Consider the following 22,806-nt stretch of genomic DNA (forward strand, 5'->3'; position numbering starts at 1 on the left):
AGCCCCTTCCCCTGTGTTTTGAGCCTCAGAGATTTCCGTGGGGAAACTTATTGTGTGGATCTCTGCCATGGTTGTAGTTTTAGCTTTCAACTGTTCTGGAATTACATAGAGCCTATAGCTACTGACCATCAGCTATATGATTCCTGAAGAGTGTAACCATTAAGCTTTTGCTGTGGGATTTCCTGCAATAAAGAAGTCTCACTGATTTTGGTGTATGGTGTCAGTTTGCCAGGGGTGTGTGCTGGAAAGATCAGAGAACCTGACGGGGGCGGGGGAGCATTGGGAAGGAAGGCCATGAGAATCAGGATGACGTGGGTGGGGCAGGGGGATGCAAGAAGGCGGCTAGGAAGTAATGCCATGCAGAGAATGGCAGGGTATCAGGAGAGACAGGAAACAGTAGAAGATGCCCCTCATGCAAAGCTGGCCAATCGAAGGGAGGCAGGTGATGTAGTGGTGGCACAAGGGACAGTGGGATATGGTTTCCACAATGAAGGAAGCTCGGATACCTGCCTGGCCAGGCGGGAGGACTACAGAGGAGAATGGCGTGGAGGAATAAGCTGGTTGGGGGAATGTACTGAATTGCTTGTTTATATTTCAGTGAAAATATAGGCCATTGCCTCTTCCCCTCTAAAAGGTCTCACAGAGACTTACATAGAATATCAAATTAAACAACTGCCTTTCCAAACCTTAGCTTAGACATCTTTCTTGTTGTGAAGTGGTGTTGGAAGGATGCAACTTGAAGCAAATGTGCTGGAAGGGTGTGCTTAATATCCTTCCAGTTATCACTTCTTTTCTACTTCAACATCATGCCACCTTGCCCATTTTATCCCCACCAAGCATTTTAGGTTCTTGCAGCATGCTTGCTGGTAGAAATCAATGTGAAGGGGAATGGATATGTTTCTTTCATTCATCATACTGCGATTCCACATCCAGAATAACAAACTTGAATTCCCATGTCATTGACTCTTACTGTAGTACTGCACAAAGCACTCCTCTATATTGAGCCAACGTAATACTGAAGGGTACTAGAAGAGGGATCCCTATCACTGTTTAACCCATTTTCCCCATGACTGTGTTGGCTGGGAGTTATGGGAATTGTAGTCTAACACATTTGCAGGGTGCCAGGTGGAAGAATTAACCCATCCTGTCAGCTACTGAGGTAAGCAACAAACTCATAGGAGGATTCCTCTAGCAATACACTAAGGCTTAGATGCTTCATAGGGCAATACAGAAGTAGGACAACATGGATCATCTTTGCTGGTCCCAGGGACTCCAACCTTTGCTGAGGCTGGCTTTGTTGAGACGTGTGAGAGAGCCTTCTCTGCACTTAAAACCAAACTGTGGTGCTCCCTTCCATGGGATGACTGTTTGGTCCGCTCCTCGCCCCCCGCTTGTCTTCCACTGCCTAGCCATAACTTTAATTTGTTTGGTTAGGTTTGAATGGCTGACCCCTCTATTTTAGATGTGTGTTTTTTAATCTGCTCCCTCTGAATTCAGTGGGGCTTACCTCTGAATAGAGAAGTATAGGATTGCACTCTTAATTAGTCCAATAAATTCTGAATGGAATATCACAGCAGAAATATGTTGATTACATATCTGAAAACTCATTAGTGCATTTTCTTCTTAACAAAGACCATCAGTCTTATGTTTTTCTGTGACAGCTTTCAAAACACCACAGACTCGTAAAATGTATTCTAAGGCTGCTATCCTGTGGTCCCTGAGTGGCATCCCAGGGGCCATAGGATTTTATTGATGTACCTCTCTGTGGGTGGAGAGAGAGGTCCACCCTCAGAAGCCTCCCAGCTGCCGCAGAAAGCTCTGCTACTATTGCTTCTCCATCATTGATGCTTCAGTGGCAGAAAAAGTAAAAATGGATGTCCTGGGGGCACGTCAGAACAAATAAAGGGATAAAAGATAAATTCCTGTGAAACTGCCATACTTAATTTTCCTCCTCTACAACCATCACACCTTTCACACTGCTGGTGTTTGCCCAACAGGACTTTCAGTCTGGCAGTTATTCCACCTCCACTGTTCCCTCTCCTACTCCATATAATTCTTCTGCCTGTATTAGTAGGGGGTTATTTTATTATTTAGCGTATGGCACACATTGCCAGGGAGTCTACAATGTTTTTACACGGTAGATGTTCTGGCGCCGGTATTTGCTAGTCTTTGTTGCACTGATGCACCACAAGAGGGCGAGCTAGCTTTGCATCAGCTGGCCAGCAGCGTTCTTAGGGAAGTCGGCTCATCCGGGCTTTTTCTCCACCGCTCCACTGCCAATTGCTTCCAGGCAGATCCAGCGCCAGTTCCTGCTCCCCGCATAGAGTGCTGCCGCTGTTTCCCCCCACCAAAATGGGGGTACCTATTTATCTACTTGCAGATGGTATGCTTTTGAACTCCTAGGTGGGCAGGATCTAGGGATGAAATGACGGGAGCTCACTTCCGTCACGCGGAGCTGGGCTCGAACCATTGGAGTGTCGACCATTTCTGGCCGGCAAGCTCCAGCATCATTAAGTCACTGCGCCACTGCGTCCTAGTAGTAGGGGATAAAGTGGGCAAATAATTTCACTGACATCCGATGCATTATGCTTAGGGCTGATGAGTGCATTTCCTCTGTTCCATACATTTACTGTTCTGCAGGTTCACTTTGTCCAGTTTTCCACTTTTCCTGAATTCTGATTTAACTAGTAGAAATGTAAAAATAAATTTCTGGAATTACAGTATGCATAGTTTGCCTTGTCCATTAATAAAACACTACATAAAGCAATCTAGATGTAAGATTCTTTGTAGGAAGTGTTTCTTTCCAATACACATGTGGATTCATGCTCATTAGTGAACCACAGCATAGAAAGAACGCTGATGCAATCATACATGCTATTACATCAACGCTGCTTTTTTTTTTGCAGAGTTGTATTAATGTTCATGTGTGCATTATACGTATAGAAGGGGGAAAGATACAAAGGGCCTGAAAGCAAATGCAGAGTGCTTTGCAAGGAATTAGAAAACTGCTTTTCTAATGTACCTCTTCCACTCCAGAAATGAGACCAGGTAATTTAGAGCTTCAAAATCCAAGAAGAATTCTGAATGAGGGTAGTCTTGGATGCTTCTCTAATTGTGTTCATCCTGACGTTACATAAGGGAATTGCCTCACTAGAATGTTTGAAATTGCTTTGCAATTAAATATTGTTTTATGAAATTTTCCATTTCCAAAGGGGTAGCCATGTTAGTCTATTGCAGCAAAAACAATGAAGACTTTTGTGGCGCTTTAAAAGGCTAACAAATGTATTCTGGTGTAAGCTTCCGTGGACTATAGCTCACTTCATCAAATGCCTGAACTGTCAGTACTTTCTGCATTTAATTTCAATCTGACCTCACTGTTTACAATTCTCCCACCACCAGAACCATATATACTGTATATATACCTGAAACTCTTGATATAATACCATTTCATGAATCTGATTAATCCATTAAAGTTTATGCCATAATAAATGTGTTAGTCTTTAAGGTGCCACAAGAGTCTTTGTTGTTTTTGCTGCAATTTCCAACCTTTTCCTAGCTAACAGTGGTGTCATTAATTTACAAGATAGTGTGTATAATTAAATAACATTGTTTGCTTTTCTCTTGCTTGCAGATTTCTGTTACAACTATTCCTCAGATTTTTGTAGAAATCCAAAATACTGGTTCAACGGGTTTGTATCGCTGCAGTCTAGCATTGATAGTGCTCTTATTGAAGTAAGTAGGGCTTCTTAGTATCAGAGTCTTTTCTTTTCTTTGCTTTTGATTACCTTATATGATTTGATGCATGAATTGTTCATGGTTATCATAATGGTTTCCATATTAAAGGAGCACAAGAGTGTCCCATTAGTTAAGGGAAGCTGCAGAAATAAGAAAGAGGAGGAGGAGGAGAAGAAAGGGTTCCACTATTATGAGCCTCAACAATATATTGTTTTTAAAAAGGACACCTCTTGAAGTAATACATCTGGCATCCATGATCTACTTGAGGAGGTCTAGAATTATGCAAAATGTCAAACTGATCTGATAAAAAAAATCACCACAGGTACAGCAAGTTTAAAAGTGCTGAATGTTGCCATATTTACCCCTTTTATTCCAATTTGTGACATGTCATGTCACACATTTTTTTTTCAAATTTTGGTAAAAGCTACTGATGTACTTTATTCAGGCTTGTCAAGGTACCTTTCATGGGTTTAGTGAAGTTCTCAGCAGCAGTTCAAACGTTTTTAAGGTTTTTCTGTCCCATTAAATCTTATGCAGCAAGTGCATAGGATTATGTCGTGCCTGCTCAGTTTTTTTCTGAAGCTAGAAAGCTGCCAGTGCACCAATATTTCAAGAGGGATTCTATTCTACTGTGTTCTATGTGCAATGCCTATTCCTTTAGCTATGGTATGTCATCTTATAAGGTCAAACTGCAAGTTAATACACAGATCAGGACCCTAGCATGGTTAGGGCATATGGAGACTTTAACTTTTTGCCCCCAAGCTGTGACCCCTGTCACGACATCGGCAGAATCTGTTTGTGGGGTGGAGCTCAGCGAGCTTTGCTGGCTTAACCCCCCTCCCCCAGGACTCTGGTCTGACATCTGCCAGCTGGCTTGACTCGTCCCTCACCGAGTCAGGCCAGCTAGTGGATTTTCTGGCTGCATGACAGAGAGGGCAGGAGTGAGAGGGAAGCCCCTGTCATGCATCCTCCTGCGCTCGCTGTTGCACTGCCACCACTGCTCCCACAGTAGTGGGGGCAGGAGGATGAGAGGGGAATGGTGCTCCCCTCTCATGCTCCCATCCTTGCTCCTGCACCAGTGGGACAGGAGGAGAATGAGAGGGGAGCAACGCTGTGCTCTCACCCTCCATCAGGCCCCCAAAAGGCTGGATTTTCACATGATGGACAACCCTAGTTGCAATCTGGAATAAGTATAGAGTGTGAACACACATTCAGTATGCTGTGAGAATACGGTGAGATCTCATTCCTGCACATTCTTTTCAGGCACCGGATCATGGAGACTACTATAGCTATGTTCTGCTGAGCATGATTACAGTTTTTCTACAAACTTTCCCAGGGGTGGAGGGCATGGAGCCAACGTGCACGTCTCTGTCTCCCCCCCAGGCTTAAGATCTTTGAATGCCTGCATAAGGAAACTGTCCACATGCATCCATATCTGAGTTGTACACAGATACTAGAATCCTACTTAATCCAGGGTAAGATGATGCTTACAGTTGAACCTGACTTGAGTGAACACACATATACTTGTGTGAACTGGTGAACATTCACTTTGTTGGGTTTTATATGGTATTGCTGCCTCCGACTAGAAAGGCAGTCAGCAGAGAGAATGGCAAAGTAGAATGAGTGTTTACCAGTCCCACATCCACACAAAGGCTGAGAAAATAAAGAGATGACACGTCTTTTAGTTAGGAAATGAAACAGCTTTACTCATGAGTATTCTTGCATTAAAATATACAGGCACTGCTTACAGTTTCAAATAAGAGTTTGTTCAATCCATTTCTTTGCGTTTAGGCAGGAGATAAACCAAGCATGTTGTTGCACAGGTAGTAGGAATGAATGCAGAATCAGCAGGCCTCAAACACAACCGTTCCTTCATTCAGCGCACACAGAAGTGACACCTTAGCAGAAGCTCCACCCACTGTTGCTACTCCCAGCTCTACAGGAGCGGCCAAGGTTCAAAACAATGACTAAACCACAGTACCACCCCCAAATAGTACGTGTGCTCCCAGCAATGGAGGACAGAGAGAAAGTGGGGGTGGGGAGCAGGAAGGAGGATACAGGAAACCCTTGGAGGGTATAGAGTTCCTAAGGCTAGCTATGATCATGCATTAACTAGCTAAATGCCAAACTGTCCCCTTCCTTTAACTTGCAGATGAGGTTGCAATTTTCCCAACATATGTTAAGACCAGGCTACACTTTACATGGTTACATAAGTTAACATGCATTCATCAGTTCATACAAGTACACATGTATTTTTTCAGCCCAGGTATAGCTGTACTCATCAATCCTACCCTGGATTCTAGCACCTACCTATGCACAAATAGGTATGAATGCACGTAGGCAGATTCTTACGACCTTCTGAATGTGCATACATACAGTATGAATGCCCTTCCAGTGTAGCATGTGAACACTGCTTTATATGTAATGATGTAAATTACATATAAAGGTAATATAAAGGTACCATGCAGGGTATCTGGAGAACAATCCTTTCTGGTCTTGTGAACACCCCTTTTCCCTGAGCCTCTCTTCACCACAAGGTTGTTGTGAAGATAAACAGAGAGATAATGAGAATAAGATAAGATACCTTGAAGAGTTTATTTGAGGAAGAAAGGTGGAATAAAGATGTAATCTTAAAAGTATTAGGAGTTTGAGGTGTTTATACTAATAAAATACTCAGGAGGAGTTTAAAGTGTGGATACTTGACATCACTTCTTTGTGTCTCCTACTAGTTACTTGCTCATAATTATTATTTTAAGTTGAGCATGTGAGGGTGAAAGTGGAGAGTGCAAAAGCTGGTTTGAAACTCAACATTAAAAAAACGAAGATCATGGCATCTGGCCCCATCACTTCCTGGCATATAGAAGGGGAAGAAATGGAAGCAGTGACATATTTTATTTTCTTGGGCTCCAAGATTACCACAGATGGAGACTGTAGCCATGAAATTAAAAGACGCTTGCCCCTTGGGAGGAAAGCTATGGCAAACCTAGCACAGCACAGTAAGAAGCAGAGACATCACCTTGCTGACAAAGATTCGTATAATCAAAGCTATGGTTTTCCCAGTAGTAATGTATGGCTGTGAGAGCTGGACTTAGGGATGGACAGAACACTTACCTTCCATTCCGTTCTGTTTCTGTGGTGGTGGGGAGGTGCTCCGTCCCTCCCCCCCGGAATCCTCGACGGGGGGGAGGGGATCCGGTCCTCCCCCCTGGAATCCTGCCCAGCCGGCTCCACTCTGCGGCCAAGCCGCAGAGCCGCCGGCCGGCTCTGGGCGCCCACAGCCGGACATCCAGCCGCTGGGCAGACCTGCATGGATACAAATGGCGGCTGTCGTAGCCGCCGCCATTTGTGTCCCTGTATTTAGCCGTGATAGGCTATGTAAGTATTTACATAGCCTATCACGGCAGGGGGAAAAAAAACCAGCGTACGCAAATGGTGGTAACTGCTGCCATTTGCGTACGCTGGGTTCCCCCCCCCCCGCCGTGATAAGCTACGTAAATACTTACGTAGCCTATCACGGCCTCCGCAGGGACGCAAATGGCATCCCTGCGTTAGCCGTGATAGGCTACATAAGTATTTACATAGCCTAATATGGCTATGAAAAGGAGGAAGCGAATGGCGGCTGCAGGATGGCCGCCATTCGCAAAGCAGTGCGGACGGGAGCAGGTAAGTGCTCTGTTTCGCACGCCTTTTGTGGGTTGGGGGCGGCGGGGACTTCGTCCTGCGCGCCTTTCATGGGTTGGGGGGGGGCTTCGTTCTGTGATGGATTTCGGCGGGCCGAATGCACTGGCATCCATTGCGGAATTCTCTGATATCTCTAGCTGGACTGTAAGGAAAGCTGAGCACCGAAGAATTGATGCTTTCGAACTGTGGTGCTGGAGAAGACTCTTACGAGTCCCCTGGACTGCAAGGAGGTCAAATCAGTCAATCCTAAAGGAAATCAACCCTGAGTGCTCATTGGAAGGACAGATACTGAAGCTGAAGCTCAAATATTTTGGCCACCTAATGCGAAGAGAAAACTTCCTGGAAAAGACCCTGATGCTGAGAAAGATTGAAGGCCAAAGGAGAAGGGGACGGCAGAGGATGAGATGGCTAGATAGCATCACCGATGCAATGAATATGAACTTGAGCACACTCCGGGAGAGAGCAGAGGACAGGAAGGCCTGGCGTGCTATGGTCCATGGCGTCACGAAGAGTCGGACACGACTGAACGACTCAACAACAACAACAAAATCCCCTGAAAAGTTCATCAGTGTTCTGACAGGGAGGTGGTAAAATCAGAATGTGTGTGTAGCAAGAGAGGCAGAAAACTGCCCATGTTGACATGTTAACTTCTTTCTTTGGTATTTTAAACAAACCATCATGATAATTATGTTACCATAGGAGTTTTCCCATTGTAAATAGTAAGCATTTTTTGAGGAGGTCTGGTGGTAAAGGGAGAGAAGATAGAGAGCTGGGAATTGTTGGATAAATTGAGTTTGGGATAAATTACATTGAGAATAGCTTGGTGTTTTTAACTAACTGTTAAGTGGTCCAGTCCATTCAACTCAAGGGGATCTTCTTATCAAGCATTCTGACCGTGGGGAAAGGGTAGGCGGAAACTGTCAACTGAGAGAACTGTGAGGTAATTTTGAGGCTAAGAGCCTCACTCTGCCTGAGGTAGGTAGTTGGGAAAGAGAGGAAGTGACAAGAGTATGCTCCTGGAATCCTGTGTAGGTTTTCTCCAAAGTAAGCCTTTCTGAAAAAAGAGGGACATATCTATTCATTTACACAGACGTACCCAGCTAATGATGTGTGTGTGCGTGCGGACGTGCGTATGTGTGTTTCAGAATCATTTTGTAAGCTGGAAACACTGCAGCGTTGTGTCAATATTGTGCAATGTGCTAAAACTTGTAAGGATCTGCGGCAAACTTAGGGATGTATGGATTCCACACTGTCCATTCCGGTGGGGAATCCGCGGGGGGGGGGAGGCGATCCATTCCTCCCCGCTGGAATCCTCGCGGAGCGGCTCTGCTCTGCTCTGCTCTGCGAGGTTTCCGCAGAGCCGAGGTCCACTCTGTTCCACCGTCCGCATGCCCTGGATTCCCCCAGTTTTTTTCGGCTCCCCGAACTTACGAAAATAATTCTGTAAGTACCACTGAAAAATCCTTTTCATGCGCCCACCATTGGTCTCCATAAGGGTAAACCTTAAACCCTTCATGGGGATTACCCATGTAACTTCTGGTCACTGGACCTCACCAGACCTGACCTCACTGGACCTGACCTCACCGGACCTCACCTGACCTCACCGGACCTCACCGGACCTCACCTGACCTCACCGGACCTCACCTGACCTGACCTCACCTCACCTCCACAGACAATAAACAGAAAAGATGGAGGATTTCCATGGACTTTGCAACTGAGCTCCAGTGAAAGAAAGCCTCAGGTCACAGGGGAAATGCCTATCGTAAAAAGGGTAAAGCCGTTCACGTTCTTCTTCCATTTCCGATTTACGGATTTCTTTTCGTGATTATTTTTGTAAAATCTAGCGGACAAAGATATAATGGGTCTGCATGAGGTCCGGTCCGGGTTGACTAGGCCGCCCCGTTCCGAGGAGGATTCCATGGACCGCATTTGTCAGAATTCGATCTCATTTAAAATTCGTGTGGAATTCTCTGACATCCCTAGGCAAACTGCATGAAACACTCTAGTGAATGAAGAGTTTGTAGGAGGGGTCATCTGCCTCCCAGAGGCAGTGTGGGAAGAAGAACCCGTTGCTGTTGTTGTTGATGTTGTTCTTGGCTGTTACTATTAAAATGGTGGCTGATAAGAGGTGCTAGGCCTCCACTGTGTTTTATCTTCAGGTAAGTAGCTTAATTCCCAAAATGCTGTGTCTGTTCTGAGTGGAAGTCAGAGAAGAGTAGTAAATGTCTACAACGAGATCCTGACCATCAAGTAGTGACATGGGATATCTGTAAACATGGAGGCGGCATCTTGAATTCTTATTATTTTTTAGCTTGGGTTGCTCTTTAGCTATATTTCTCAAGGAAGGAGTGGGAGGGGTTGCCTGCTGGGCTTCTGCCCAGTTATACACTGGAACATGCCACAACATTTAGCGCAACAAGGTTTATATTACACTAGCTTAATTTTAAAAAAAAATCTTTTGTGAGAACAGAAGTTAAGATATTTACCTAGCAGGAGTGGCGGCAAGTAGCAACCGTTGACTGTGCCTGAAGACAGAAGACTGGAGGGAGGAGAAAGGAAAGGAAGTCTTTATGTAAACCTTACTCAGAAGTAAGCCCTTTGCTTCTGGAAAAGCTGTTCTAAACGATAACTCTATGTAGATTACTCAGATGTACGCCCCGGGCCCATCTACCTAAGTGATTTACTCTGGTGCTGCTGTTGCACTTCTAGAACAGTTTCTGGAAATGTGGACTGTTTGCTTGTCCTTTGACACACACTGTTTGCTTGTCCAGTCCACAGTACAAACATACACACACAGACACACAAGAGCAAAAGAAAAGCAAACACTAAACTACAAGCAAAGCAGGGCGGGGGACTAACTATAATCCTAACAGTAGAGAAAGGGTGGTTGTAGTTGTTGTTGTTTTAGGGAAAAGAGATAAAAAATGGGAAGGGAAGGAATACAGGAATTGAGAAGGGTGGTGGCGGTGGGGCGCCAAGAACAAGGAAAGGAAAGTTTATATATATATATATATATATATATATATATATATATATATACACACATACACACAGGGTGTTTCAAAAAGATGGACCCGATTTGAAATCGCTATATCTCTGCAACCACGAACTGCCCATGAATGAAACTCTTACCACTTGAAAGGGTGGGGCATAGAGTTTCAAATAATTACTGCTAGATGCCTCTTTCAGCGCACAAACAGACCCTAGCCTCAGTCATTCGCAAGATGGGGACCCTGCAACACAAGGCGTTTTGCGTTCTGCAGTTCAGCAAGACTGAATCCGCAATTGCGGTGCAATGTGCGTTTCAACGGCGTTTTGGCATTGATTCGCCAATGCCAAAGAGCATTCGTCGTTGGTACCGACAATTTGAGGAAACAGGCTGTCTATGTAAGGGGAAGAGCACAGGGTGACCATGCACTTCAGAGGAAAATGTGAGAAGAATTCAAGAGAGTTTTCAGCGTAGCCCATGCAAGTCCTCTCGTCGTGCTAGCCAAGAACTTGCGATTTCTCATATGATTGTCTGGCGTGTGTTAAGGCGATGTTGAATCATGAGGCCATACTGGTTGCAATTGGTTGGTACAGGCTCTTCGTGCAGGTGACAAAGGAAACAAAAACAGAATCATGGCAGCGGTGACTTCAGTGGAAGAAGACACTTTGAGAGGCGTTTGGGACAAATACAACTATCGTCTCGATATTGTCCGTACAGCAGGTGGAGGGCACATTTTGAAACACCCTGTATATATTCTAGACAGAATCAAAGTAAGGGCTTTGAGAGAGAACTGAAAAGGTATGTTTGGGGTGGGGGGAGAGATAAGCAACTGCAGTGAAATTTTCTGGATTTTTAAATGAACAAACAAGAAGAATGAATGGTAAACTGATTACAGAAGGGTGGGTGGGGTGGGGAGAGACTAACATAGCTTCATAGCATGCACTTTCTTCTCGGCTTCATTCCGCCAAAGGACAGTGGGAAGGGTTAATCTCCTTCCCACTCTTCTTCGGCAGGATGCCAGCTGCTCTGATGCTGCAGCTTCCGCTGCCATGCCTGGCAGAGACTGGCACAGTTGCTGCCGGTGGCCGCAGCAGAGGCAGGGTAGGACTGGAGCAGAGAGAGAAGTGCCATGGAGCTTCCCCCTTGGCTCCTGTCCCATCCTGCCACTGCTACTGCCATCACCATGATTGCATACAATGGCAGCTCGTCAGGGCAGAGGGTGCCTGCTCAATTATTAGGCGGCTCACACACCCGGGACACCCCAATGGATCAACTTGTGCCCCCCCCCAAATTTGAGACCACTGCTCTAGCCAAATAGTATTCAGATAGAGTCCTCTCCTCTCCAGTAACACCACCTCTCTCACAATGAGCAAATGGAGGCTGACTCACAGCAAAGCTCCCTCCTCCTCCTCCTCCTCCCCCCTTCCCCCTCCCTCCTCGTCTTCTGCTCCTTCTGGACCCTGGATCTCTCTCAAATTGATACAATTGGCGTTTCTCCCTCCTTTCTCCTTCCCTCCTCCTCCTCCCCCTCTATGTGATCTTTCACAAGTTGACACATTTTGGAGACAGCATGTCTGGGCTGTTCAGAAGGCATAAGAAGAGCTACAAATCTCCGAGGCGGGGATGCCTTGTTGCTATTCTGATTAACTTCTGATTCACTTCTGATCAGCACCTCCGAATCAGCCTGCATCACCTTTTTATTCTGACTTCGAACCAAAGTGGTGTACAGCCCTAATTATAATTCAGCACAAATAAGCCTTCTGGATATCTCAAAAACTTGTTGTTGTTTATTCACTCAGTCCCTTCTGACTCTTCGTGACTTCATGGACCAGCCCACGCCAGAGCTTCCTGTTGGTCGTCACCACCCCCAGCTCCCCCAAGGTCGAGTCCGTCACCTCCAGAATATCATCCATTCATCTTGCCCTTGGTCGGCCCCTCTTCCTTTTGCCTTCCACTTTCTCTAGCATCAGCATCTTCTCCAGGGTGTCCTGTCTTCTCATTATGTGGCCAAAGTACTTCAGTTTTGTCTTTCATATCCTTCCCTCAAGTGAGCAGTCTGGCTTTATTTCCTGGAGTATGGACTGGTTTGGTCTTCTTGCAGTCCAAGGCACTCTCAGAATTTTCCTCCAACACCACAGTTCAAACGCATCTATCTTCCTTCGCTCAGCCTTCCTTATGGTCCAGCTCTCGCAGCCATAGGTTACTACAGGGAATACCATTGCTTTAACTATGCAGACCTTGTTGTCAGTGTGATGTCTCTGCTCTTCACTATTTTATCAAGATTTGTCATTGCTGTCCTCCCAAGAAGTAAACGTCTTCTGATTTCCTGGCTGCAGTCAGCATCCGCAGTAATCTTGGCGCCTAGAAATACAAAGTCTGTCACTGCCTCCACGTTTTCTCCCTCTATTTGCCAGTTATCAATCAAGGTGGTTGCCATAATCTTGGGGTTTTTTTAGGTTTAACTGCAACCCGGCTTTTGCACTTTCTTCTTTCACCTTCGTCATGAAGTTCCTCAGCTCCTCCTCTCTTTCAGCCATCAAAGTGGTATCATCTGCATATCTGAGATTGTTAATGTTTCTTCCAGAGATTTTAACTCCAGCCTTCAATTCATCAAGCCCAGCACGTCGCATGATGTGTTCTGCGTACAGGTTGAATAGGTAGGGTGAGAGTATATAACCCTGACGTACTCCTTTCCCAATCTTAAACCAGTCCGTTGTTCCGTGGTCTGTTCTTACCGTTGCTACTTGGTCGTTATACAGATTCCTCAGGAGGCAGACAAGATGACTTGGTATCCCCATACTACCAAGAACTTGCACAATTTGTTATGATCCACACAGTCAAAGGCTTTAGAATAGTCAATAAAACAGAAGTAGATATTTCTCTGAAACTCCCTGGCTTTCTCCATTATCCAGCAGATATTGGCAATTTGGTCTCTAGTTCCTCACCTTTTCTAAACCCAGCTTGTACATCTGGCAATTCTTGTTCCATGAATTGCTGGAGTCTACCTTGCAAGATCTTGAGCATTACCTTGCTGGCATGTGAAATAAGTGAAACTGTTCGATAGTTTGAATATTCTTTAGTGTTTCCCTTTTTGGTATGGGGATATAAGTTGATTTTTTCCAATCTGTTGGCCATTCTTGTGTTTTCCAAATTTGCTGGCATATGGCGTGCATCTCCTTGACAGCATCATCTTTAGGGGTGGACGAAAGTCACTTACCTGTCCTCGAAGCTTTTCACGGTGGGGGGGAGGCGCTTTGCTGCTCCCCCCGCGAAGCCCGGCCCCCGCGAAGGCCGGGCGAGGCTTCCCGCCTCGCCCGGCCGAAATTCAGGCCGGGGAGGAGGTGCCTCGCCTCACCCGGCCACGAACTAAAAAGTTTTTTTTTAAAACGCCCCCGTGATAGGCTACGTGACGATTAACGTAGCCTATCACGGATAGATCTGCAAAGTCAGCCGTGATAGGCTACGTTAATCGTCACGTAGCCTATCACGGGTGACTTAAAAAAAAAAAAGCACGTACGCAAATGGCGGCCCCCATAGGGAGCCGCCATTCACGTTCCTTATTTGGTCGCTGTAGTCTATGTAAATCTTTACGTAGACTACAGCGACCAAATAAGGAACGGGAATGGCGGCTCCCTATGGGGGCCACCATTATCCGTACGCACTTGTTTTTTTTTTTAAGTCACCCGTGATAGGCTACGTGACGATTTACATAGCCTATCACGGCTGACTTTGCAAATCTAGCCGTGATAGGCTACGTTAATCGTCACGTAGCCTATCATGGGGGCGTGTTTTTTTTTCTTTTTTTGGAATGGCGGCGGTGGCAGCCGGTCGAAAGACCGGCTGCCGCTCCCGCCCCGGACGAAGACCCACCGAACCGCCGGCCGGACCCGCCGCCGGGAGGGACATTCGCCAAAGGTAAGTCCCGTCCCAGGGGGGATGCGGGGGGCGGGGGTGTGTGGAGAATTTCTTCCCGAAACTTGTTCGGGGGGCCAAACACGTTGGCGCTCGGCCCCCCGAAGTTTTGGGGAGAAATTCTCCACACACCCCTAAATTCATCTTGCAAGATTTTAAACAGTTCAACTGGGATACTGTCATTTCCTGCTGCCTTGTTATTAGCAATGCTTCTTAAGGCCCATTCAACCTCACTCTTCAGGATGTCTGGCTCTAACTCACTGACCACACTGTCAAATCTATCCCCGATATTATTATCCTTCCTATACAGATCTTCTGTATATTCTTGCCACCTTTTCTCTTCTGCTTCTGTTAGGTCCTTGCCATCTTTGTTTTTGATCACACCCATTTTTGCCTGGAATTTATCTCCGATGTTTCTGATTTTCTGGAAGAGGTCTCTTGTCCTTCCTATTCTATTATCTTCTTCCACTTCCATGCATTGCTTGTTTAAAAATAATTCCTTATCTCTTCTGGCTAACCTCTGGAATTTTGCATTTAATTGGGCATATCTCCCTCTATCACTGTTGCCTTTTGCTTTCCTTCTTTCTTGGGCTACTTCCAGTGTCTCAGCAGACAGCCATCTTGCCTTCTTGGTTTTCTTTTTCTTTGGGATGTTTTTTGTTGCCACCTCCTGAACAATGTTGCGAACTTCTGTCCATAGTTCTTCCAGGACCCTATCTACTAAATCTAGTCCCTTAAATCTATTCTTCACCTCCACTGCATATCCATTAGGAATATTAGTGAGCTCATATCTAATTCAACTGATCTGTTGGTCTTCCCTATTCTCTTTAGTCTGATTCTAAATTGTGCAATAAGAAGTTCGTGATCTGAACTACAATCAGCTCCAGGTCTTGTTTTTACCAACTGCATAGATGTCTGCCACCTTTGGCTACAAAGGATGTAGTCAATCTGATTTCGGTGTCGACCGTCTGGTGAAGTCCATGTATAAAGTCGTCTTTTAGGTTGTTGGAAGAGAGTGTTTGTTATGCACAGTGAGTTGTCTTGGCAAAATTCTATCAGCCTATGCCCTGCTTCATTTTGTTCTCCCAGACCATGCTTGCCTATAATTCCAGGTGTCGTTTGACTAACCACCTTAGCATTCCAGTCTCCTGTAATGAAAATAACATCTCTTTTTGGCGTATTATCCAGTAGGTGCTGCAGATCCTCATAGAACTGATCTACTTCTGCTTCTTCAGCATCTGTGGTTGGGGTGTATATTTGGATCACTGTGATGTTAAGTGGCTTACCCTGAATTCACATTGAAATCATTCTATCGTTTTTTGGATTGTATCCAAGCACTGCTTTAGCCACTTTATTATTAATTATGAAGGCTATTCCATTTCTTCTGTGGTCTTGTCCACAGTAGTAGATCCGGTGGTCATCTGATGTGAAGTGGCCCATTCCAGTCCATTTCAGCTCACTGACACCCAAAATGTCTATATTTAATCTTGACATCTCCCCAATAACCACATCCAATTTGCCCTGGCTCATAGATCTTACATTCCAGGTTCTTATGGCGTGTTGATCTTTAGAACATCGGATTCGTCGTTCACCACCAGCACCGTCGGCTGCTAGCTGTCCTTTCAGCTTTGAGCTATCTGTGTCATCACATGTGGGGCTAGTTGAACTTATCCTCTGTTCCTCCCCAGTAGCATTTTGACCATCTTCTGACCTGCAAGTCCCATCTTCCGATGGTATACCGACATATCTCTGGTTGTACTGATCCATTTAGTTTTCACAGCAATAATACTGGGGTGGGTTGCCGTTACCTTCCCCAGGGATCTTATTTAGTCTGACCTCTCTGCCATGACCTTCCCATCTTGGGTGTCCCTTCATGGTTTAGCTCATGGTGTCATTGAGGTGCTCAAGCTCCAGCACCATGACAAGGTAACGATCTCCTTTGCTGGAGATCTCAAAAGCTAGATTATGGCAATATATGTAATTCTGAAAGTATAACAATATTGTTATGGAAGCTGAGTCTGAGTTGGAACTGTAATGGCTGTTTGTAGTAAAGAGTTTGCAGTTGCAAGTAAAACAGTTGTAGTAGTTGACAAGATCTCCAGATCATATCTCATTTCATTACATCTTCCAAACGAAGCTAGAGCAGAAAAAATGACTAACCTTCAATGCAAAAAATAATTCACAACCTCAAAAGTGCAAAGTTTGGGGGGTTTGTACAAGTCCAGCCTTAGACTGCTTTTTGGTATTAACATGTGCCATTGTCATATATTCTCTTATGCATCACTACTGTACCATATTGTTTTTTAAAATCTTTTATCAGTAATAACAGCACCGTATATTTTTTCACAGTGGTCTTTTTTTACTTTGTGGTCAGAATGGAACTATCCATGCACAAGAGAGAGGTATCAGAAAACCTGGGGGGAAACCCCAAGGTTTGCAGAAGTACAAAAATATTAAGGGAAAAACTCCTTGGAGGAAACCTCTACCCTTCAAAAACAGTGAACATGCTCACTGGGCACATAACGTTGAGTGATTGGTGGGGATGGGGGGTCAGAAAACAAGGAGGAAAGGAAATAGAATGGAGTGGCTTTAACAATGAACAGAAGCACTCCATACTGAAAATAAAGGGAGTAAGATGCAATTTGTGACATTGTACAACATCATTATTGCTGTACAACATCATTAACAGACACAGGGCATGTCTGTTAAGGCATCAGTCTAAGCTTCCAATTTCCTGGCCTTGTGGAGCTTGAGAAAACACGAGAATGCCTCTGGTCTTAAACCTGCAGGTTTTTTGATCATTGATACTTTTTTATTCAAGCAATATTTACAAACAGTCAAACTATGTTGGAGATAAAACTGTGTGTTGCTGTAACCCCAAGGTAGCTAATCATAACTTTTCTTAGGCTGAATCTACACATAGCTGTTACACTGTTATCATACTGTTATCATAACTATTAGTGCCCATTGGTGTCATGTGTACCAATAGTTATGATAACAGTATGATAACGGTATAACTGCTATGTGTAGATTTAGCCTTAGTTCAAAAATTAACGGTAAAGTTGAAAATAGCAACCATGTGTCATAGATTGGTTGGGACATTGTTCTACAGCTGCTGATTCTGTTTTAAGGGCACAATCCTATGCACGTTTAGACAGAAAAAAGTCCTACAGCTTGTAGAGTTCTCCAGCCAGCCATTTATTTTATTTCTATAACTTACAATTTAAAATTTGACACAGAGGAAACAAACAGAAAAAGGGGAGGGAAGTATAGGCAGAGTTAAATAGGGAACGAATATGCTATTGTATCAGTTACACATACTTAGGCTCAGGGTGCTTCCAGACAAGGCTTTTATTTTCATTCATGGAATTCTGCTGGGGGTTGAGATGACGCCATTTTCCACTGGTTGCCCTCCCATGTTTTCCCATTACTTCGTTTGGCTTTTGTCTTGCTGTGGAAAATCTGTCCAGAAAGAAAAGGTGGAATAGCTGCGCTGCCCAGTGCCTTCTGACTGTTAGCCCTAGGACCCCTCAGCCTGGTGCACCCACACACAGGCTGAACTACAGTAGGGCATGGGGACTAAAGGGTTGTACCAAAGGCTTCAGAACACATTTATGGAAAACTGTGAAGGAATAAAGGGGAATAATAACAATGCTTTTTTATTTAAAAATGCTTTTAAAAGTATTTCACTAGTAGTTTTTTTCAAATTGGACCTCAGGTCGGGGTGGGGGACGAGGACAGGAAACGTGCAATTTCCCCCTGCAATTTTCTGGGTTCCTCTAAATTTTCACATGTCTCTTTAGTGGTTAAATAGAAATCTGATGGCCATGCAGAGCACATTCATAAGAATTCTACTGAAGAATATTGTGGGAAAATGTCACATTATGACATTTTCTTGCTATGCATGGTCATATAATCTGCCTCATTGTGACATGCTGCACAGCTCTTAGTCTTTGATCCCTATCTGTAAAATGGGGATAATAGTGAAAGGTTCTTGTGTCAATGCTAGTGGTGAGGACTGAGGGGAGGGGGTTTTTTGGACTACTGTGGAAAATAAACATATCAATAAGTAAAAACAAACCAACTTTGCCTTTTTTCTTTCTTTTAGCACATCACCAGTCGTTCTGTTTGGGATGAAATGAAATCAATTAGTGGCATCCGTATGAGATCACCTGCTTTTACACGTACTTATGCCTTTGAAAACTCTGTGAACTTTTTTGTTTTATCAGTGTGCTTTTCTCCATTAATGTACTTCTTGTCACAAAACGTTTCAAAAGAAAAAAGGAAATTAAAGGAGGTGATGAAGACAATGGGGCTACGAGACTCAGCATTCTGGTGAGCTATGAGATATACCTTTGTCAGTTGGAGCCAACAACTTCATAGGAGAAGAAAGAGAAAGGAATGATATGAATCCAGCATATCTAAGTTTATACGTTCTATAGTATGCATCTAAGCCAATCATCGTCATCATGATCATCATCATCATGATAATAAAGATTATGTCCCTGACCGCTACTACCCTGGGAACTCTTAGCGTACAATTTTCCAATACACTGGACATGGAGGTGCTGCTGAAAATGGTAACCCCATGTTCTTCCTGCTCCCCATCATGTTTAAGCATACTTACCTTAGCGGTGATGTCATCATGTTGTGCATTTCCCTGTCCCTCACCACACAAACGGCCTCTATGGGCAAGGGTGGGGGGCATGGCAAAGTATGCCTAAAGCAGCCTCCCCCAATCTGGTGTCCTCCTGATGTGTTGGATTGCAACTCCCACCATTCCCAAAATGTTAAGAAGGCTAACACTGCATTTTTATTTGCAGGCTATCCTGGGGTTTGCTGTATGCTGTGTACGTTTTGATTATATCCTGCATGCTGGCACTAGCTTTGAACAACTATTTTACATTGAGCAGCTTTCCTGCCCTGTTTCTTTTGCTCCTCCTTTATGGCATATCATCCGTAAGTGTTTGGCCTTCATTTTATTACCTTTCAGCATACTTCATTCAGGACTGAAAATGGCAATAGTAAAACCTGGTTTACTATTGAAATGGTTGAAATGAATCATTCCAAATATATTTTTCTCCTCTACTGGAGAATGGTATCCAGAGTGAGATAATCTTCCTAGTCTGGATACCCTCCATCCACTGTAGAGAAGAAACTTTTATGGTAAGTCAAGTTTTCCTTTTCCAGGCTTTCCCAATAGTTTTTTTAAAAAACAAAGCAATGAAACATCCTTTTGAGAACGGTTTGAAGACAGTTCTGTTGGAGACAACAGAGCAGAGAGAGCAGGATTTTTATTACCTTTAGGAAAATGTCCTGTGATTGAAGGATGGAGGTAGCTGACAACTTTCCCCACTATTTATTGTTGCATTCAGCTGGTGTGCTAGCTGGACTCTTCCCAGAGTAAAACTTGGTCATTGTCATACATGTCTTGAAAAACTCCAGATTAGATTATTATAATGTGCTCCATGTGAAGCTACCCTTGAAGACGACTGTTAAGACATTTCAACTGGTTTGTAATGCCACAGTCTGATCACTAGCTTGGGCTGGCCACAAGGAACCCATTAACACTCGTTCTTCTCTATGGACTATATGCATCACACATATGGGCTCTGTGCCTGTGCAGAGCATCAGTTCAGGAAATTTCTATAGCTGAGGAGTTTTGGCGGGAACTCTTTCCCCCTGTCCCAGTGTGCATGTCCCTAGAGGGTTCCCACTTATTCCCTCAGTTCTCTTTCGACCACCATTGTGGTAGCCTTGTCTAGGAACTTCTCCTGCATTCAGTTCATCTGAAAGCAATTGAAATACTAAGAAGCTGAGGTTTCTTTCTTTCTTTCTTTCTTTCTTTCTTTCTTTCTTTCTTTCTTTCGTCTTAATACTTCTGTCTTTTTCTTGGCATTGTTTTATTTGTTTATTGTTTCACAATCCTGCACTCACCCTTACGGTGGTATGGCCCTCAACACACCTTTTAGAAAGTACAGCCATTGCGAGAGCAAATTATCATCATTTGGCAGGCACTCGCTGTGTGTCTCTTCTGTCTTGGAGAAGGCCACATCGCTGAGGCTTGTCCTCATTGCCAAGCTTTTTCTAAGCAGGCGAGGTGAAATGGTTCTGACTGGTTGCAAGCCGCTCTTTGGAAACGGATGCTGGAAGCAATGGAGGAGCCAAAAGGTATGGTGGAGAAGTCAACCTTGTCCTCAGAGAGCTTGTCTGCCATGCAGGAGCCTATTCCAGTGTTGGGAATATTTTTCCCTCAACGTTGTACTCCTCCGAGTATAAAAGATCCCACCACTCTGGGCTGATCTTTGGCGTTTTCACTAGCCAAGAAGCTGACCAAAAAGGCTGAAGCTAGGGATGGCACAGGCATCTAGTTGGGGCTCAAAGCTCGGAGAGTAATCGCTGGCTTGCCCCCCCCTGGATGCAGTCCTCAGACCCCCTGCAGTTGCCTGACTTGGTGCACATCGAGTTGTGCAAACACACGTCCACCTGCTCCCTCGCTGAGCTGCCATTTTACAATTAGTTTTTTCCTTAAATGTAATGTTGCATAAATGGCATTTGTAAAGGGGCCATTTATGAGCCATTACAGGTGTAAATGGTCCATTTTTGCAAAATGGAGGCTCAGCAAGGGAGCGGGTGCCCACTCACCGGGTGCCTGCAGACCACACAGCAACTTGTGCGGCACACGAACAGGGGTAGTCGGTCAGTGGGAGTTCAGTGAGTGGTGCACGGCATGGATGGACGTGAGTCTGCCCCTCCCTAGCTAAATCTTCAAAACAGGCAGGTCTGTCTTCTTCAGGACCAAAACAGATGATGAAAAAGACCTCAAAAAAGTTGGAAGAATTTCCTCAGGATCGAGTGTGTCCTTTGGTTCCTACATGAATCCTGCTCTGGCAACTCAAGATCGACAGTGACCTCCCATACCAGGCATGTCTCCCAGGCCCAGTATTCCAATTCAAAATCAAATGATCCGCCATGGAGCAGAGCCTGCCGGGGAAGATTCCGGGGGGAGGGACGGAGCGCCTCCCCCACACTGCAGATGCCCCGGCACAGAGCCAGTTAAGGCTTTCGTACATCCCTACCACCAGTTGCGGTTTGCCCCCCCACATTCAGGATAGCACAAGGTTGGTACCCTAATCTCCCATCTAGGGATGGGTGAACCCACCTTCATCCAGGTTGTCTGGACACCTGGCCAGCCCCTGCCCCCACTCACTAGTCCCCAGACCACTCTTGACCCCTCCCGTGCTCAGCGAACAGCCCACACTCACCCTGGTGGCCTTGCCAAGCTCAGCAGTCGCCATTTTTTAAAAAAATAAATTGGTGATTGCAAAAATGTGCATATTTGCATATGCATGAAAATGTGCATTTTAGCACATGCATATATCTGTGCATGTGCGAAAATGCATTTTTGCAAAATGTGCATTTTGTGCATACACAAATATGCACATTTGCACAAATCTGCATCTTCGCATATGCAAATATGCATTTTTGTGATCACTGTTTTATTTTTCAAAAAATGGTGACCACGGAGCTCAATGAGGCTGCTGAGGTGAGTGTGGGCTAGGGATACCAGATAAATCTGCCACGGACCCCAATGAGGCTGGATTCAAAGGAATCCGGCCTCTGGAGTCCGCGGCGGAGCGGCACCACTCACCTCCGCCTCCCTCTGGAATCCTACGGAGCTGGCCTCTCTCTGCATTGATTCCACGGAGCCGCAGGCTGGCTCCATAATGCTGGTCTGGCAAATGGATACATCTGCAAGTGGCGTAGTGGACGCCACTTGTGGCCGTAAAAACACTGAATTTAATTTAAATGCAGCCATAAATGCCTGCAATTAGGTTAAACTAAGGGCTTTACGGCTGAAAGTGGCATCCACTATGCCATTTGCGTCTGTGTTTTTTCCCACGATAGTTAGGGATGTCAGAGAATTTCTCCACGAATCTCGGGGAGGCCGAATGCCAGCACATTCAGCCCCCCGAAATTGGTGGGGAAACGGTCTGCCCCCACGCCCCCTCCCGGGACGGGACTTACCTTGCTCGAATGTCCCTGGCGGCAGCGGTTCGGCGGCGGTTCGGCGGCGGTTCGGCGGCGGTTCGGCGGCGGTTCGGCGGCGGTTCGGCGGCGGTTCGGCGGCAGCGGCCGGTCTTCCGACCGGCCGCCGCCATTTCCAAGTAAAACAAACAAACAAACAAACAAACAAACATGATAGACTACGTAAAGATTTATGTAGCCTATCACGGCTAGATTTTTAAAAACACTGTGATAGGCTATGTAAATGTTTACATAAGCCTATCACGGCTGACTTTGAGGGGAAAAAAAGCGTGTACGCAAATGGCGGCGCCCATGGGTGCCGCCATTTGCGTTCCTTATTTTGGCACGTGTAGTCTACGTAAACATTTACGTAGACTACGGTGAAAATAAGGGCAACGCAAATAGCGTTGCCCTTATTTTCGCCGTAGTCTACATAAATGTTTACGTAGACTACACGTGCC

The 22,806-nt window shown here is 45.1% G+C and overlaps 1 protein-coding gene across 1 annotated transcript in view; it reads left to right on the forward strand.

Moving 5' to 3' along the window:
- Window positions 1–22,806, forward strand: part of LOC146353868 (ATP-binding cassette sub-family A member 10-like) — a 111,933-nt gene that overhangs the window by 12,940 nt on the left and 76,187 nt on the right. The window contains exons 5-7 of the mRNA XM_084837522.1: window positions 3,632–3,732; window positions 18,426–18,652; window positions 19,141–19,276. Of these exons, the coding sequence (XP_084693648.1) occupies window positions 3,632–3,732; window positions 18,426–18,652; window positions 19,141–19,276 (464 nt within the window). The remainder of the gene's footprint in view (window positions 1–3,631; window positions 3,733–18,425; window positions 18,653–19,140; window positions 19,277–22,806) is intronic.

The sequence above is a fragment of the Heloderma suspectum genome, chromosome 2 (assembly GCF_057233095.1).
Source record: "Heloderma suspectum isolate Gila_16-S chromosome 2, 16-S_ref, whole genome shotgun sequence".
Classification (NCBI taxonomy): Eukaryota; Metazoa; Chordata; class Lepidosauria; order Squamata; family Helodermatidae; genus Heloderma; species Heloderma suspectum.